We start from the raw sequence: 19,156 nt of genomic DNA on the forward strand, positions 1-19,156 counted from the left end.
TTTATTATCTGAAAATTATATCAAAATTCAAGCATATAGAGTATGCGTTTCGGTTTCGACAAAATATCGGCCATAAAACTTTGTTTTTTTTTCTGTGCAACTTTCTAATACATCAAGGATAAATTAGTTTAAAAAACTTCCAATTAATTCACATTACAAAAAATTTCGAAATTTTTAATAAAAATTGTTTCAAAATCTTGGCTTTTATGCACTTGTGCGTTTTACGGCTTTTCTTTCTTTATTCAGCATTATGAGATAAAAAATTTTGGTATGTGCCTGCTAGTGTCTAACAGGATTTATGAAGTACTGAAACATCTACATTAGAAGGAGTGCTTCGAAAATTAACTCCCAGCTCTGAAATAACAATAAAAAAGGTACATCTGAAAGTTTTTTCAATTTGGATCCGCACTCAGTCAAGAGAACTGATGACTGATTAAAAGTTAAATTTGCGGATTGTTTCTATAAAAATCTAAACAAAATGATTCATATCGATTAAAATACTAATCAAATCCTATTTTTAATCAATTATAATTCATTTTGAAATATTTTTTTGCCCAATAAAATTTCGATTTTTATTACTGAAGTTTAATTGATTAAAAGCAATAATTTATGTTTTTCATAGAAATTATGCTTCTCATAGAATTTGACTATTGCAAAAAAAATTGAGAAACGTTTTAACAGTATTGGAATGAATCCCATTATGTAAATATTTTGCGTTTCTTTTCTCAAACAAATGCTGTTCATAGTTATGCAAGTTTTTTTTGCTAAATTTTGTGTTGGTTAGGCAAAAAAAAATTTAGTTAGGCAAAAAGAGATAACAATCTGTTCTAATCGATTTCAGCAAATTTCTTCTAGATGCCATCCATCCCCCACTGCTAAAAGTTCTGAAAATATCGTGATAAGTCAAATACAGATTAGATCCTCTCAGATCAGATTACAAAAATTACCGGTTGCAGTGCAAGAAGCGCAGAAAAAATAAACCTCCATTTTTTTGAAAATCTTGATTTTTTCCTTTTGCAAGTTTGGTTCGTTTTGAGAGTAAATCGATAAGATAAACTCAAAGTATCTGAAATATATATCAACAGGTTTCATTGAACAGAGTAATTTTTAAAAAGCTAAAAAATAAAAAGAAATCCTTTTTTCAGTTTTTTTAGATTCAGTTTTATTAGAGCTTTACAAATCTTTTATCAAGGTAAGCACTGCCTAAGCTTCGAAAACACATTTCTACGGCTAAATACATGTCGACGGATAAATACTTCAAGAAACAATTACAGCGTAAAAATGAGCTGTTTGCTGTACTCGCTTGCTTAACTGTCTCCAAGTTAGACAAAAATTAAATATTTCAAACTCACTTTTCTCAGTTTCAATGAAATTGCTGGGAAAATTTTCTAATGTCGATTGACTCAGGGCTGCATTGATTTCAATTATATATATCATTCGGCCCATTGTGATCATTAATGCAGCAGGGACGAATTTTTTGGCCTTTTTTTGCAAATTTCCTGAATTTGCGAGAGCAAAAAGTAAATACAAGATTAAAACATAACGGAAGAGAGTGTTTCCCTTCATTTTTAGAGGCCGGAACAGAAAGTGTTAATTGAGAATCAGTGAAAATGGGAATTAGTGTCAACTGAGAACAAGCAAAAAGCAAGGGCAATTTGAAATATTTGGCAATTGAGAACCAGTGACCATCTTGACCACTGACAAGTAAAAAATTTCAGAACAAATAAAAACTGAAACCAGCGACATTTGAACTAAGTGACAAGTGGAAAATGGTGACAGTTGAGAACCAGTGACAATTAGGAATAACAAGAACTTCGAACTGAGAAAGATTGAAATTCGAAGTTTTTAATTACCTATTCATTTTCTCAGCTCATGTCAAACAATGGGAAGAAGGCATCGGGGGGCACCCTTTCTTCAAATTTTGCTAGTTACTTAGTTGCTTGTTACTTAGTGACCTCTTTTTTGGACGAACAATCCCAAACCCAAATTGTCTTTATGGGCTTCTGTCACCACAATACGTTTTTGGGAGGGAAATGGCTGATAAATAACTAGTGTTACGAATTGAATTGCATAAACCTAAATCCTTGATCTAAAAAAACTTGACACAATGTTTCAAACAAAAAAAAACACTCAAACAATTTACCTCGCATCTGATCACTGACTTTGGTTTTTTTTTGATTTTGGCGTCAAACTATTTTGAAATACTTTGTAGCAATTTAAAGATTTTTCAGCCAACTCGGTGTGTTGAAATTTCTGTGCCGAGGCATTTTCTTTATTCCAAATATTGGTGAATATTGCAGCTGAGACCACCTCATTGTGTGCTCAATAAAACTACCTACGATAAAATTTGATTATCAAGATTGAACGAATATTAAAAATAGGATTATAAGGAAGATTTAAACAAAGAATGGACAAAATGCATCTTAAAAAGGAGGGGTATACTCAAAATGTTACAACAACTGAGAAGTGTCAATTTCTCTTTTTTAGTTGACTACTCATGCTAAACCGTTGGCTGTAACTAATTTGTAAATCTGAACCTATTGAGCACAAACTGATTAAAGTAATCGATTTTATATTTGACCAAAAGATTTTTTTATTGAAGAATAAATCTGTTACAAATCAAACATTTGATATCAGATGATTTATTCCATCGGTCTTTTAACTTGAAAAAAAAATTAAACTATCAAATTTCTTTGTGATTGTTTTCAAAAGATAAATCGAAAGCGAAAGTTTAATAACACAATTATGGATCCAAAAAATCCAAATACTGGAAAAAAGAGCCAAACATTTTGTCATCGGCCTTATCTGGACTCGCTACGAGGCTTTGCTTGTTTTATCGTCATTTTATTTCATTGCGAATTACCTGCTTTTTCAAACGGATTTCTGGGTGTGGACATATTTTTCGTATTATCTGGATATCTCATTACCTCAATCTTACTTCGCAAACTCTATTACGAACACAGATTAAAATATTGTGAGTTTTACTCCCGAAGGTTCCAAAGACTTTTCCCTGCTTCTAGTTTAACTTTGATTTTAACAGCAATAATTTATCGTTATGTCGAATTAAATGAATACGTGAACAAACATACAAATTCGTTCATAGCATCTTCATTTTATTATTCCAATTGGTACAATCTTAGAGTCGCTTCAGATTATTTTACCGATAAAGGTTCCGACCAGAGTCCTGTTGTACATTTTTGGTCGCTCTCAATTGAAGAACAATTTTACCTTTTTTATCCAGTCGTAATCGCAATTATTTACAAAATCAGCAAGAAAAAAACTTCAATAACAATTCTTGTTTTTGCTTCTCTTTTCGTTTTTTCATTCTCTTTAAATATGAAGCTCTATGAAAAAAGTCATATGATGTCCTATTTTTCTACCTGGGGACGCCTGTACCAACTTTTTGCAGGTGCTTTGGCAGCCTCCATTTTATTTCACAGGGAAATTACGGAGACCAACTTTTGTCACTATGAGTTCCGTAATTCTGAAAAGTTTCGTCTTTTGATCACCGCTATAGAATCAGCTATTGGGTTTGCGATAGTTACCATGTTGATTTTTATTGCTAAGTCAACTTTCAATGCATTAATTTTAGGATTTACAGCTACAACTTTCACTTTCTTCTTGATTCTTGTTTTTGAAGTTACCGGAGAAAAAAATTTCACAAAAAAACTGCTTTCACAGAACACATACTTGAAATTTATAGGAAAAATATCCTATAGTATGTATCTAACGCATGTTCCTATCACAAAAATTGGTGATATTCTTGAGGTTTTTCCCTTTCAAAAGGTACCCCGAGCTTTGTTAATTTTGTCAATCACTGTAGTTATTTCTACAATCATCTGGCATTCTGTTGAAAAACCAGCTAAAAACACTCTTAAGATCAACAAAAATAATGAAAAACAAGTCTTACTTGCGTTCATTATTTCAACGTTTTTAATAGCGTCAATTCTTAATGTAATCCTTACATCAAAATTTTTGTGGATCCAAAAAACGAAATCTGATTTCAAAAACTCGGCGAATTTTTTGTTACTGTCAGAAAATATCGAACACTGTGAAAATTTGAAAAAATTGGGAGATATCTGCCTAGCCGGGGATTCTTACACAGCAGCCTGGATCGAAGCTTTCAGCCAATATCAGAAAAACTGCAATACTTCAAATAAATACAATTATTTCAACCAATCAGCAACGGTTTATTTACCTGTTGAAAAACTAGAGCGCTATGACCATAAGAAAATCAAACGATTAAAACAGTTTCAAGACAAGTTGTACAAATTTATCAGCCAAAGCAAACCGAACACCACTTTGTTTTTCACGCGGTCAATTTATAGAGGTTATTTTTACCACAAAAACTATTCACAGATTTCGGTTGATCAGTTTGAGACGTGGAAAAAATTACTCCGCGCGTTATTTTACGAATTTGTACCTTTTGTTACAAATCATACCTATGCGATATTTATGATCGAACACCCGCATCCAAAAATCAGCCCAGAAACTTGTATTAAGCAGTTTCTTCTGAAACGTAATCGAGAAAATAGCGTGAAAAAAATGACAGCTGCGTGTCCTATGGAGTTAGAGTATGATCCAGGCGTGAATTATACGCGTTCGTTATTTACAGAGTTGAAAAACAAAGAAAGTTGCATAAGTATTATGGACACCACCATTCTTCATATCTGAAGCTCTTTTCCAGCTCCCCTCACTAGGAATATTTTTAAAATTATTTTAACACTAGTAGTTTTATGATGGGACGTAGGAAATTAGACGATACGCAAATTAGACGGATGCTACAAAAACAAAATTAGACGAAATTAATTTTTTACAGATCTGGCATTTTAGACGAAAAAACTATGAAAAGAAAAGGGCCAACAACATTTTTTCTTAAGAGTCAAGTGTCACAAATACAAAAAGAACATAAAATGTCAATACCTATCAAAAACAATTACTTTAAATCAACATAAATTGTCAAATCAGAATATTACAGTAGAGTTTTGAATTGAAAAAATTATGCATATTGACTTGTAAAATTTGCGGCCACCGAAATTTAACTGTTGGCTGCAAACAACTTCATTTTTCTCACGCAAATTGTCTGCAAACAACTTTAATCTCTCTCACATTTGTCTATTTTCTCATAATTGCAGCTTAGCGAAATTGTCTAATTTCCTTTTAAGTACCTCTGTCTAATTTGCTTATCGTTTAATTTCTCAACCCCCTTTTATGATGATTATGATTATAATTACAATGATTATTATGATTAAGATTTTTATTATGTTAATGATAATTAAGAAACCTTTTACTTATATTGTGATTATCATGATTTTTATTATGATTATGGTTATTATTAAGATTATTATTATGACTATTACTATTTTGTAGAATGTTATGATTTCTTATGGTTATTATTATGTTTATGATCATTTTTGTGATTATGACTATTGAAATAAATTATGGTTTTAATGATTAAAATTTGTCTAAATTGATTATCATTATGATTTTTTATAATAAAAAAATTTCACTACTATGATTATTATGATTACTGTTTCGGCCAATTGAAAAAATTAGGAGAAACGTTTTTATTTGGGTGTGTTTTAGTGTTTTTTTCTCTTTTTTCCACTCAAAATTAGCTACCACATGTAATCATCGGAGAGAGTTGAATGGTATATCATATTTAAACCCTTAGAGTCGTGATTCGAACGACATTAAAAAGTTTAGAAAAAATTTTCCCAGTGGCGAGAAAAACCGTTTGAAACTTTTTGGCTTATTGTTAAAACTAGAGCGAATAAATCGAGCAAGCAGGCTTACAATACCTGATTTAAATAGCCTAAAAGCTTACAATAGCCTAATTTAAAACGTAAAAAACTAAAATTACCCAATTAACGTTTGTTTGTTTGAGTATCTACGTTCCGATTTTTCTTTCAGCTCCTTTTATTACACCACGCCAAAAAAAACGAGACTGATTTGAAGAAAAAAAAACCGTTTTCATTGCATTTTTCTAAGACTATGGCTAGCACATTCTGCAGTACTTGCACAGTAGCCGGCAATATTTGTTAATATTATAACAATTATGATTCTTATGATCATGATTTAAATTATTAATATTATGATCTTTATTAGTATAGTTATCATGATTATTAGAACTATGATTATTACTGTTTTTGTTTTGATTAAGATTGTTCTTATTTTGATTATCAGGATTATTGATACTAATATGATAGTTATACTGATTATTTTCAAAATAATGATTAATATTCTGATTAGTTTGATAACAACCATGAAAATGACTATTAGTATTAAAATCATTATGATTATGACTTAAATTGTAAATAAAATGATCATTGTTATGATTATTGTTGTTAAGATTATGATTATTAAGATTATGATTATGATTGTTTGTTTTTATTGATCTGATTATGGTTATGATTTTTTCTTACTATTATTATTAAGATTATTGTATATGATAATTATGACATTAATTTTCATATTTTGGTTATTAATAAAAAAATTTCTGATTATCATCCTTATTACAATGATTAATAAAAAGATTATCTTTATATGATTTTTATTGCGATTATTATGTCAGCTATTTGGATTAAGATTATGGTTTTTACGAATATTATGATAATGATTATTGTTATGATTTTGATAATGATTGTCGTTATTTTTTTTATTTTGAACATTAGCTTGATGATTATGATTATTTTCATGATTGAATTTTTATGATTGTTATGATTATCATTTCTTATGCTTCTCAGGACTTTTCTTATGATTCTCTTTATCATTATTAGTAAAATTTTTATAAATATTATGATTTTGTTTTTGAATTTTTTTTATTTTACGGTTATTTTAACTATTATCATGACTATTATGATTATCATTATGATTATCTTGATTATCATGATTATAATTATAGATGATATTTTTTTGATTGTTATGATTATGGTTACTAATTTTTCCTTCTGAGATGATTATTATTACTATGGTTGTCATTATAGTTATGATTATGAATATGTTTTGGTTAGTATGATTATCATGATTCTCATGATATTGATAGTTTTTATGATTTTCATTACGATTATGATTATTATGATAAAATTATGATGATTACTTTAAAATTTAAAGACTATGGTTATGATTATTAAAATGATTATGACTATGAAAATTATGAAAATTGTTATTATGATTATTATGAGTATTATTATGATAATTTTGGATATTATTATGATTATTACAATCATGGTTATGATTTTAATTGTTATTGTTATGATTGTTACGAATATTGTTACTAAATTATTACTTTTTGATGAGTAATTTTTTACCATGATTGTCAATATATAATCATGATTATGAATATGTTTATGATTATTATTATTATCATGGTTACCATAATTATTATCATTTTTGCCGTTGTTATAAAATCGTTTTGTAAATTATTTTTATGATTGTAATTTTTATGATAACGATGGTTTTGATTATTATGATTTTAATGACTATTATGATTACTATCACGATTATTAATATGATTATATTCTAATGATAATTATGATTATTATGATTGTGATTATTATGAGAATTCTTAAAACGATAATTATGTTTATGATTAATATTTTTGTTATTATGTTTCTATGTCTAATAAATTACTATTTCGAAAAACCACGCGGGGATGAGTCAAACTTTAATAAGGTTTTTCTAACTCGTGATTCAAATGATCTTAAAATATTTTCACAAAACATCAGTTTGAAAATTTTGGTTCTTGCTCAGTTTTTGCAGCTTCAGTTCAAAAGTTTCGATGCTGTGATATTTGAGTTTGACAAACATCAAAACAGTCAGAAAGTCGAAAAACTCTAAAAATTGTTAGCTTGCGGCTTTTTCCACAAAAAATTTTGTTTGTGTTCTGAATCTTGCCACCAGAAATGAAGTTACCTTAGGTTATCAATAAATCTTCTAAGCATTGTTTTCATCTCTTTCCCTTTTTTGTACACACGCTCTGATTTTTATTTTGAAGTAGTGTTGTCACAATCTGCTTTCGTTATTGCGCAGAATAAACCAGCTTAACTTATAACATTTTGGTCACTTTTTTCGGAGCAAAATTCTCAGCAAAAATTAAACTGATGTAAATTTTGAGTCTGAATTCCCAAAAACAAACAGTTTGCAGTTTGACATATGACCGTCAGACATTAAGTCGTCAGATAATTTTTGGGTCAAACTTTGCGCATGAATTACACATTGCTCACAAGGAACTTTACAGAGGAAAAAAGCAAACTCGTCAAAATTGTTTAGACCATTAAAAAGTCAAAAATTCAAAACAAGAATGGAATATTTATTTTTAAAACTTGTTTAAAGTCAACAATCACTGAGCAATTATGAATACGGTTTTTAAACACCAGCAATCAGGTCCAATTAGGCGATGCGAAGAAAAAAGATAATTGCTTACCAAAAAAAGCATTAGCGAACAGCATTCAAATATGAACAAGAGAGATAAAACTTAGGTGTAAAATAGAGCTCAAAAAAAGACCTATAGTTCAAATAAACAGAACTTTTTACAAGATTTAACAAAAAAGAAAATCACTATTTCACAATTTTTATGAGAAAATGCCCTCATCTTGTAATTTGAGCCTAATTATCTATGAAATTTTAAGACTCTTACAAACAAAGATTTAAGATAGCGAATTTTTTCAGCCGAACTTAGAACTAAATCCACCGTTTTAGGGGGAGGATGATAACTTGGCTCAAGAAGTGTACCAATTTGGGAAACTATTTGAAACATGGTTTGCGTCTGATTGTTTGCTCATAAGCTAAGCAAGGGTGCCTGGAGTGTTCAGACATCCTCTTAAAATCCAAAGAAAAAGTGATTTTGTAAAAAAAATGATGTTTAAAAAAATCAGATTAATTTTCTGAAAAATTACTCCCCACCCGCTACGTGAAGTACAATAAGATGTATTAAGCGTAGCGTCTAAAAATTTATGTCGCATCAAATCAAATTGGAAGTGTGAGCCCACCATTTAGATCGCCACTCACTCTTAAATGCAAATTAGACAAATTGGCATCTTTCAAACCGCCATAAAATTATGAAAACTGATCACAGATGGAATGTATATTTTTCAAAGGTTCTCAAAGCGTCTTAGTTTTTATTTGATTTTAATCCACATTTTTCAGGTGCCATGAAAACTCCATTCATAAGTGGCTAGTTGAAAAGCCGAAGTTTGTCCTAAGAAAAAATTACACCGAGCCTAAACTTTCTATCGCCTTTATTTGAAAGACAAACTAACAATGCAGGGGCGTCCAAGAGTGCCGAAGTACAACAGTGCAGAAACTGAAAACGTGTTTAGCCGTCTAAAAAGCTGATCATATTTGAGAATTTTGAGTTCTTTTTCTGAATTGCTGGTAATTTTGCATGAGTTTTGTGTTTGAGATAATAGTTTGTTTAGAAAAACTTATGACGGCGCTCTTGGGGAACATTGTTTTCATTATAAGCATTGTTTTTTTTTCTACAAAAAATTTACTTTTCAGTTATTTGGGATGAGTACAAACAGTATTCAAAACAGTTTTCGGCACTGTTGAACATGATTTTGATTTTCGGCACTGTTGCACTTCAGCACTGTTGTACTTCAGCACTGTTGTACTTCGGCACTGTTGTACTGCCCCAACAATGCTGGTCAAAAATAATCCATTTATTCTGAATAGTTTACAAAATAAGGCTTATATTGTGCAAGTTCTTTTAATTTTATGCAACTTTCTTTGAGTTTCCGAAGTTTGACTTCGTAGAAATGGGTCCGCTGCTGTTTGGCACGAGTATGACTAATTTCACGTGGCCAGCTGTTAACGATGGCACAATATCATTTAAAGATTCCAGTCATATAACTGCTGAGTTTGCAGCTATCAATCTACCAAAACTTGTATCAAATTTATTGAAAATAATCTCTTAACAGATGCTATAACTTATATTTAACTGTTGAACTTGTAATGATACTCTGATGCTTTTCCATTATATGACGGACATTTTATACTTTCAGTTTCATCTGCAGGCAAAGGATCGTTCGACAAATTTGCTGAAACATCTCTCAACTGTCTTAAATTTTTTCAACTGACCCTGAATGAATCATTTTTTCATGCTGAATTGATCATACCGAATTGAGCATATGCAATGGAAGTATTGTTGCATATTTTAGCTAAGTGTTCTCCGAAAAACAGTGAGACTTCAAAATGCTGAACGGGGCAAATAGAAAGTTAGACGGTACATTTCTGGGAACAAATGAGAACATTTGGATAAAGTACACGGCCAGTATGGAAAAAGGATAGCTGTAAGATCACTTCCCACAGAACCACGCCATAGAAATTTTCGTTAAAATTCTATAGATTGATTAATTTTTTTCAACAATTTCCCACGTCATCGTAAAAACACTGGGATGAACAAATTTCTGAAGTTTTTGAAAAAAAACGAGCCAAAGTTCGTTTTTCAGCTTTTTTTGAAAAAATTTTGATGAAAAAATTGTGTTTTTTCGAAAGCTCGCTCCCCCTCAAAATAGTTTAAATTGGTGCAAAAAGTAATTTTGAAACCTGTAGAGTAGGTTAGCGAGAAATGGATTTCTCAAAATATTGCTAGATCAACTTGATTCTCGTGTTTTTGGTTTTCGATAGTCTCGCCTCGATGAGACTCAGGGTTCGTGCGCCGTGCTTGCGAGTTAAGCAATGTATATGTATGTTTTTCTAAATAAAAGTTGTTCAATCCCTAAATCCGTCCCTGACTGAGAGATTGAAGTTCAACTCTCGAAAAAACTGCATCACGAGGCCAAACTGTGTTTTTTGTGAATTATGAGCGGATTCCACAACAGGCTTAAGACAAGTTTTTCACCAAACCCCACCACCTCTTTTTTTATTGTGCTGCTGTTTTCGATTCCACGAACAACTAGCTATCACACTGTGTAGATTGCGCCAAAAGCAGTCGGTTTTGAGAAATCCGGAACAAAATTTGCCGAATCCAATCCAGAACAGTTTGCAAAATCAAAAAAAAAATCATGCAATTTTGCCGAATCCGCATTAATTTGCAGAATCAAATACATTTGCGAAATCCACCTGTAATTTGAGAGTTTTTCTTCATATCAATTAACTACACATCACCATTTTGTGAAGATAGATTTAGGTCAATTTTTGATTTATAGAATTTATGATAGAGATTTTCAGACTACTGTTACCGTAGTTCATCCGCAAACGGATGCCAAAATTATTCCTGAAAAACATCATTTGGAATAAAAGCTTGCAGCCAGAAATAGAAAGTACACAGGCGGAGGGTAGAGCCGGTTTAACATTTCTTATTTGTTAAGTTGTTATGGATAAATTTGAAAGAAGAAAGATATCTCGAGGATTTTTTTAAGATTGACATTAGCGGTTGATATAATTGAAAAAAAAATACACATAATATCAAATACTGATAAAGTAATAATTCGTTTTCCATATTAATCAAATAAATTGTGTGGCGAAAATTATTGTTGACGCAATTTGATGATGGACTAAATTTGAAATATAGTAAAAAAACAGCAACATGCACAAAATTATGCAAAACTGTTTTCCGTTTCAATAGATCAGGAAAATTTGCACAGATTTCCTCTCAATTTTTTAACTAATTTTTTTTTGTTTTGGCTTAATTGAAATATCGTTTAAAAATATTCCAGCATAAAATCTCTGCCATACTTTGTTTAACTGTGGACTCTTGATGATCATTGGAAATATTCTCAACCAGATCTCTGTGGTTGACGAAAATCTACTTTGCTATCCTTGTGGCCTGGGAGTTTTGCGTCCTCAGCGTGGTTCCTTTAACTGAATCTTTTAGTGATTTTTTTTTGTCCTGATTGGACTCTGATGATAAACTTTGATTTGGATAGTTATATTAGTTGCAAGTATTTTTGGTTTCTAGTAATTATCTAACTTTTTGTCAAGAAAAATTTCTGCCGGTGTGCTGTTGTTTTGGTTTTTTGTATTTAGATAAGTCATCAGTGTATGCTCATAGAAAGCAATGTACATTACAAAATTTTGGATACTTTCACGATCGTAAACTTTATATCGCAGAACCCATTTACTTTTACAGATTTTTATTTTAGGTCTAGAATTCAGCGAATTTTTTAAATTCAAATCTTTCTTCCTGCCTGAAAAACTAGGATAGTCTTCTAGCTAATTGATGTGTTACTTTTGCTTTTGAAATTGTTTACGGCTTCTAATTATTTGAAACATCCTTGTTGTAGTGATGGTTTGTTCTTTTGATAAGTCTCACAGCTAATTACAAGTTTTGCTATACTTTTTGACATGCCAATACAAAACAGTTTTGATTACAATAGAGTTTCCGTTGCCTGTTGTTTTTAATGCAACTGTTACAAAAACCTTCAATCACTTTCCTTTCGATTCTCATTGGTATCGAAAAAAAGCTTTACCCTCTTGTCAAAAGTTCAGTTTATTTTTTGAAAAAATATCCAACCTTTAAACTCTGTTTTTGATCAAAGTTCTGTTTGCGCATGAATTTTTATGAAAGGATCGATTTGATTGGAGATTGGTTCAGCTTGATTGTTTACAAGTATTGAAAGGAAGTTCAAGAAACATTTATTTTATTTTTCGGCGCCTTGCAAATAGGCAGTCTACAATGAGCAACAGCATACACAATTTGGTCTTTTGAAACATACCTAATCAAAGATTGGAAAAGAGTAATGAACGCAAGTAAACAGAAATAAAAAACTGACTTTGTTCAAAAAAATCTCAACTGTCGATTTTCAAAAAAAATGATGCCCTTTAAACTCTTTGAATTTCTAGAACGAGTTTTGATCGGTGCTTTTTTGATAACTTTAACCCAACCTGAGAACACTAGATCAACAGCTAAAATTTTAATTTCTCTTGAAATCTAAAAATTTTATTCTACTTTCGAAACTAGAAGTCGTACACGTTTTTTTGCGAAAAAGTTCACGAAAATTTTGGAGAGTGCTATTTACGTCAGTGTCAGCAGATGAATTTTAATTAAACCAAAAAAGTGCTTATATTCTTAAGTGCATTCATAAAAGCATCACTATGTATGAATGCTTATCTGTCGTTATCAGAGACTTTTATGCATATTTGAAGACTTTCTCCTGAAAAAAAAAGAAAACTAGCAAGACCTATTTAAGAGTTTTCGCTACTTCAACTACTCTTGAAACATTTCAATTTGTTACCAATTTCCATGAGCGCATTAACCTATCTTGCTGCTCTGGCTACTGCTGTTTTTAGTATCTGCTAGTTGATGTAACGATGAAACTGATAATGCAAGCTTTTTTCATAAGTTGCAATGTGCTTTTAAGTGAAAATGGAACAGATAGTTTCGCGCAACCTACTTTTTTGATTCTTCGAAAGTCTTTCAGTAAGAGCATTTTTTTTACAAAGCTCGGAAAAGATCGTCTTTTGAAAATCTTTGTCAACAAAACTGTTGCAATTCGGAGTAGCTCGAAGGAAATGTCTCCAACTAATGATAAAATTTAGATCAAAACCAAACAAATTTTGATGGTTTGCAAATGATTTTTTTAATGATTGCAAGTTTCCTCTAAAAGCCGTCTGTTGGCTGTCGAAAAAAGTTTTTTCTCTTATGATGTTTTTAAACAAATATATTTTTTTTATCAAGCCTTAGATTATCACGTTTTTGATTACGTTTTGTTATTTTTAACGCAACGAACTCTTAAACAGTTTTCGAATCATCATAAATAATTTTTTCATGTTTGCGCTTAATGTAAGCTAATTGTTGTATTGCCAATAATTTCCATTTTGTGTAGTTTACTTTTACAGATTTTTATTTTAGGTCTAGATTTCAGCGAATTTTTTTAAATTCAAATCTTTCTTCCTGCCTGAAAAACTAGGATAGTCTTCTAGCTAATTGATGTGTTACTTTTGCTTTTGAAATTGTTTACGGCTTCTAATTATTTGAAACATCCTTGTTGTAGTGATAGTTTGTTCTTTTGATAAGTCTCACAGCTAGTTACAAGTTTTGCTATACTTTTTGACATGCCAATACGAAACAGTTTTGATTACAATAGAGTTTCCGTTGCCTGTTGTTTTTAATGCAACTGTTACAAAAACCTTCAATCACTTTCCTTTCGATTCTCATTGGTATCGAAAAAAAGCTTTACCCTCTCGTCAAAAGTTCAGTTTATTTTTTGAAAAAATATCCAACCTTTAAACTCTGTTTTTGATCAAAGTTCTGTTTGCGCATGAATTTTTATGAAAGGATCGATTTAATGGAGATTGGTTCAGCTTGATTGTTTACAAGTATTGAAAGGAAGTTCAAGAAACATTTGTTTTATTTTTCGGCGCCTTGCAAATAGGCAGTCTACAATGAGCAACAGCATACACAATTTGGTCTTTTGAAACATACCTAATCAAAGATTGGAAAAGAGTAATGAACGCAAGTAAACAGAAATAAAAAACTGACTTTGTTCAAAAAAATCTCAACTGTCGATTTTCAAAAAAAATGATGCCCTTTAAACTCTTTGAATTTCTAGAACGAGTTTTGATCGGTGCTTTTTTGATAACTTTAACCCAACCTGAGAACACTAGATCAACAGCTAAAATTTTAATTTCTCTTGAAATCTAAAAATTTTATTCTACTTTCGAAACTAGAAGTCGTTCACGTTTTTTTTGCGAAAAAGTTCACGAAAATTTTGGAGAGTGCTATTTACGTCAGTGTCAGCAGATGAATTTTAATTAAACCAAAAAAGTGCTTATATTCTTAAGTGCATTCATAAAAGCATCACTATGTATGAATGCTTATCTGTCGTTATCAGAGACTTTTATGCATATTTGAAGACTTTCTCCTGAAAAAAAAAGAAAACTAGCAAGACCTATTTAAGAGTTTTCGCTACTTCAACTACTCTTGAAACATTTCAATTTGTTACCAATTTCCATGAGCGCATTAACCTATCTTGCTGCTCTGGCTACTGCTGTTTTTAGTATCTGCTAGTTGATGTAACGATGAAACTGATAATGCAAGCTTTTTTCATAAGTTGCAATGTGCTTTTAAGTGAAAATGGAACAGATAGTTTCGCGCAACCTACTTTTTTGATTCTTCGAAAGTCTTTCAGTAAGAGCATTTTTTTTACAAAGCTCGGAAAAGATCGTCTTTTGAAAATCTTTGTCAACAAAACTGTTGCAATTCGGAGTAGCTCGAAGGAAATGTCTCCAACTAATGATAAAATTTAGATCAAAACCAAACAAATTTTGATGGTTTGCAAATGATTTTTTTAATGATTGCAAGTTTCCTCTAAAAGCCGTCTGTTGGCTGTCGAAAAAAGTTTTTTCTCTTATGATGTTTTTAAACAAATATGTTTTTTTTATCAAGCCTTAGATTATCACGTTTTTGATTACGTTTTGTTATTTTTAACGCAACGAACTCTTAAACAGTTTTCGAATCATCTTAAATAATTTTTTCATGTTTGCGCTTAATGTAAGCTAATTGTTGCATTGCCAATAATTTCCATTTTGTGTAGTCCAATTTCTGAAACTTTCAAAACTAAGAGTTCCGTTTAATTTGTGAAAGAAAACCTTTATGCCAAATACCGAGAAACGCTTGTTTAAGTTTTTTTGCTCTTCAGGTGAAATTTTGAGCCGGCCCGATGTCTCAAAACACAATTTGTTTTCTTTGCTACGTAACTTATGTTATGTAACTGGTTTCTGTGCACAATGTTTGATACTTACTTGTAATTTCACATCTCGTATCTCTCACCTTGTAATTTGAACCTGACTGAGCAAGAAGCGCGCCCTGTAAAGGTACTCAGAAAATGTTCTTTTTTGCCCGCAGTTATGTCGATTAATTTGTCTGAGTGTGCTTCCGCTAGCATAACAGTCAGTCAAGTCATTACTCTTTCGTTTTTTTAAAAGTTTAACAGTTAAACTTTTTTAATAGTTTTTCATCGGTACTAAGCCTTTCAGATATTAGAAAAAAAATTGAGAACTTAATATTTGACATGTTGCCCTGAACTATCTCGATATGTCTAATTCTTATCAATGATAAATTTATACAAAAATTAAGAGATTGATGAGGTATAAATTGTTCTTGAATAGCTAGTTGTTCCAAATTCGGCAAATTTACACTGATCCCGCTTAAGTTTGCCAATTCCAGTTAAATTTTGCGGATTCCGTTTACAATTTGCGAATTCCACTTCTAATTCCGCCCGCGAGTGTGGACCAATATTTTTGTTTGTTTGTTGATTCTATAATCTGTTCCGGTTTGCAGAGTTTTCGTTGCAAATTCCGTTATGTTTGTTGAGATTTCTGCATTTTTTGTTGCTGATTCCGCAAGTTTTGTTGCGGATTTCGCAAACTCACGTGTGCGTGGTGCAGTTTTGAGTGATACTGTGTTATAGCTATTTGTTTGTGGAAATCAAAGCAGCAAAAAAGACCAAAGAAAACTAGCATTATTTTGGATTCTGCGACAAATCTAATTTCGAGTGGTTGCGGACTTCGCGTACTGTTTTCAAAATACAAAAAAAATTTCTAACCTTATTTTGGAAAGATTTCGGCCTGCTCTTTGACGAAGTTTTTCGAATCCTCACTCCATAATTATCCTTCTCTTCCTTTGGAGATGACTCATTAGTTTGGCCCTCTAATAAATTGGCCTTCTGGAAATTGGTTCCAGGAACGGTTTTAACAAATTTCAGCATCAATAAATTGAGCTTCTAGTAAGTTTAGGATCAAATATCAAAGTAACTGTTCACAAAATAATTGTAATTTTATCAGCATTTATTGTAAATAACATTTAGCTGTTTAAACACTTAATACGATTCAAATCAAACAACGTTTGTTTTTGACATTTGGAAAATAAATTTGCAATTGCTGACTAGGTTAATATAAAAACAGTTAAAAATAACACTATATAAATGTATCGTTTTCGGATAGTATTGCCAATAAAAACATTGTAAGGATGTATTGAGAGGTTTATTCTCAATGAAACAACTATCCAATTTGATTCAATTTGAAATGGTAATGAAGTTGATTTCAAGATAGGGTCAAAATTTATGTATAAGGCGACACCTTTCTAGACATAAAGTTAATTTTGTACAAATATGGCATGTTTGTTATCGTTAAGGCGTGGTCGTTTGATATGCTCCCTTGAGGCTTCGTTCAATAAATAATAGCGGATTACCAATTTTCAATTTTCAAATATTTTCTTTCGTAACATAAATTTTTGGTAGATTAGAAAAAAAAAATTTAAAGTTCAATGCTTCTTTTTCAAAAACCATACGAACAAGGAAAGTATAGTTGAACTATTTTGATAGAAGAAAAAAAAACTGTCGAAAAGTATAACAATACTTTTCAATTTCAGCTACCGGATGTCTGAATCTAACTTCGATTCAGAAGCTTACAGTATCGGTGCACCTGTGCTAATTAACGAATTGCGATCAGTGGTGTAATTTTGCTGTTTAACTTTGCAACCAACCTGTTATTATATTTGCTAACTATATTATTGACTAGTAATGGCTTGCTAGTTACAAGAGTGACTGTCAGCACAACTGATGATGATTAACTCAGAGCTAGTAAGACCATTTGCGGTACAAAACTGTTTCATCTGTGAAGCTACTAAAGAGATCATGAAAGTCTATCGCAAATTACCATCGTTCTTACGATAAAATCAAACTTCTGCAAAATCACGTTTTTTTTGTCTTGAATTTTGGAATCTAGATGCTGTTTAACACTGAGAGAAGATTTTACCAATTTTTAAAATTCATGGGCACATTTTGCACAGATTGCAATGAGGGGAGGCAAGAAGCAGCAAAACAGCAGTAATAGTATTTTCTTGAAATCACTCGAATTTCAATAGTTGAAGCAAATAAAAACTATACCTCTAATTGTTTCGACAAATATTTTTTTTTTGATTTTTGACTTGCCAAGGAAACTGTTATGGCCCAAAAACCAGCTACTTAACATTCCGCCTTGAATAGATTTTAAAAATCATACATTTTTAATGATTTTTTGTTCATCTACTTTTTGTTATATAAAAAAAAAATTAATGTTTTCATTCCAAATTGTTTTTCGAAAAAGTGTTTGCTTGAGTAGATTTATTTTCTCTGAATAAATGCAGTTCCCTGAATATATTTAAAAGCTCTTTTTCTGTGAGATTATTACCGCCATCCTAACCTAGATTTCGGTTGCCGGGAAATGTGTGTTTTTGATGGACAAAAAAAGTTAATCAAGACTTATGTTTCAAAAAAATTTTATATCCCGCGCCTAACCTAGAAAATGTTCAAGTCCAGATCTGAATAATATTTTCAGACCTAAATTTCAGATCTGAAGTGGTTTGTGAAATTTTAAAGTAACGTTTTGATACTTTAGGAATTGGTTATTTCAGATCTAAACTCAGATCTGAAATTTTGGTTTTCTTGGTTCCTTCGGATCTGAAAAAATCAGTTTCAAACCTAATGTCAGATCTGAAATTTAGTTTTCTTGGTTATTCCAATGATTCTGACACAATTTTTGCTGTTTTTGATACTTATTTATTTGATAGCTTCGGCTAGCTACTAGCAGGTACTCAGCAAAGTCTCCAATGGGAGGCTGCCAAATTATGCTTCCCCAAGCATGAGATAAACATTGGAAACGCATAAAAAGCGCATGAAAATCAACAAAAAAAGTTGATAGGTCTTCTAACAATTTTTGAAAACTTTTTATCACAGTTGAACAAGCAATTTAGTTCCAAAAAAATTATTTGTGAAATTATTTGGAAGTTTGTTTTACCACTAGTAAATATAAACATAGATGTGTATTGCAGAAACATCAAAAAGTAGAAACTCAATTGTTTGCTCGAAGTGTATAAACTATAAATTAACAAAGGGTTTCTCAAATTTATTTTCATATCTAAGAAGTTCTGAGATAGAGAAATTTTTCGTAGGATGGTTAACCCGGGGTAGTTTGAGATAGACGTGTTTTAGTAAGAACCAGTATTCAAAAAAGTTTAAGGTATCATACTACTTAAGAGAAAACATATCTATAGTTTTTATAAATTGATCGTCTCTTAGAGGTTTTTTAACATATTTCACTTCTCTGTCTGGATCGCACTAATTTTAAAAAATTTTAATTTTACATCCTGCATCTGATTGAAACGAAATCAATTATATTAATCTTTGTGGTCTAAATAAGATTCTGTACAACCGATCAATACAGTGCTGATTTA

The 19,156-nt window shown here is 30.9% G+C and overlaps 2 protein-coding genes across 2 annotated transcripts in view; one reads left to right on the forward strand and one right to left on the reverse strand.

Moving 5' to 3' along the window:
• The window catches only part of LOC134854755 (ankyrin repeat, PH and SEC7 domain containing protein secG-like), a gene marked incomplete at its 3' end in the record, with an annotated part of 29,848 nt that extends 12,638 nt beyond the window's left edge, over positions 1-17,210 (reverse strand). The window contains exon 1 of the mRNA XM_063871113.1: positions 16,491-17,210. Coding sequence (XP_063727183.1) covers positions 16,491-16,652 — 162 coding nt within the window. The remainder of the gene's footprint in view (positions 1-16,490) is intronic.
• Positions 2,529-10,214, forward strand: LOC134854343 (O-acetyltransferase OatA-like). Its single transcript, XM_063870564.1, has 2 exons — positions 2,529-3,903; positions 10,161-10,214. The coding sequence occupies exons 1-2, from the start codon at positions 2,746-2,748 to the stop codon at positions 10,212-10,214; spliced, it is 1,212 nt and encodes a 403-aa protein (XP_063726634.1). The 5' UTR covers positions 2,529-2,745.
• Positions 17,211-19,156: the final 1,946 nt, after the last annotated feature.

This window comes from Symsagittifera roscoffensis, chromosome 9, assembly GCF_963678635.1.
Source record: "Symsagittifera roscoffensis chromosome 9, txSymRosc1.1, whole genome shotgun sequence".
In the NCBI taxonomy this organism is placed as follows: domain Eukaryota; kingdom Metazoa; phylum Xenacoelomorpha; order Acoela; family Convolutidae; genus Symsagittifera; species Symsagittifera roscoffensis.

Coding starts and splice junctions, on each gene's coding strand:
- LOC134854343 (XM_063870564.1), top strand. CDS start 2,746: ATGGATCCAAAAAATCCAAATACTGGAAAAAAGAGCCAAACATTTTGT. Junction 3,904..10,160: donor ACAAAAATAATGAAAAACAA/GTCTTACTTGCG, acceptor TGCATATTTTAG/CTAAGTGTTCTCCGAAAAAC.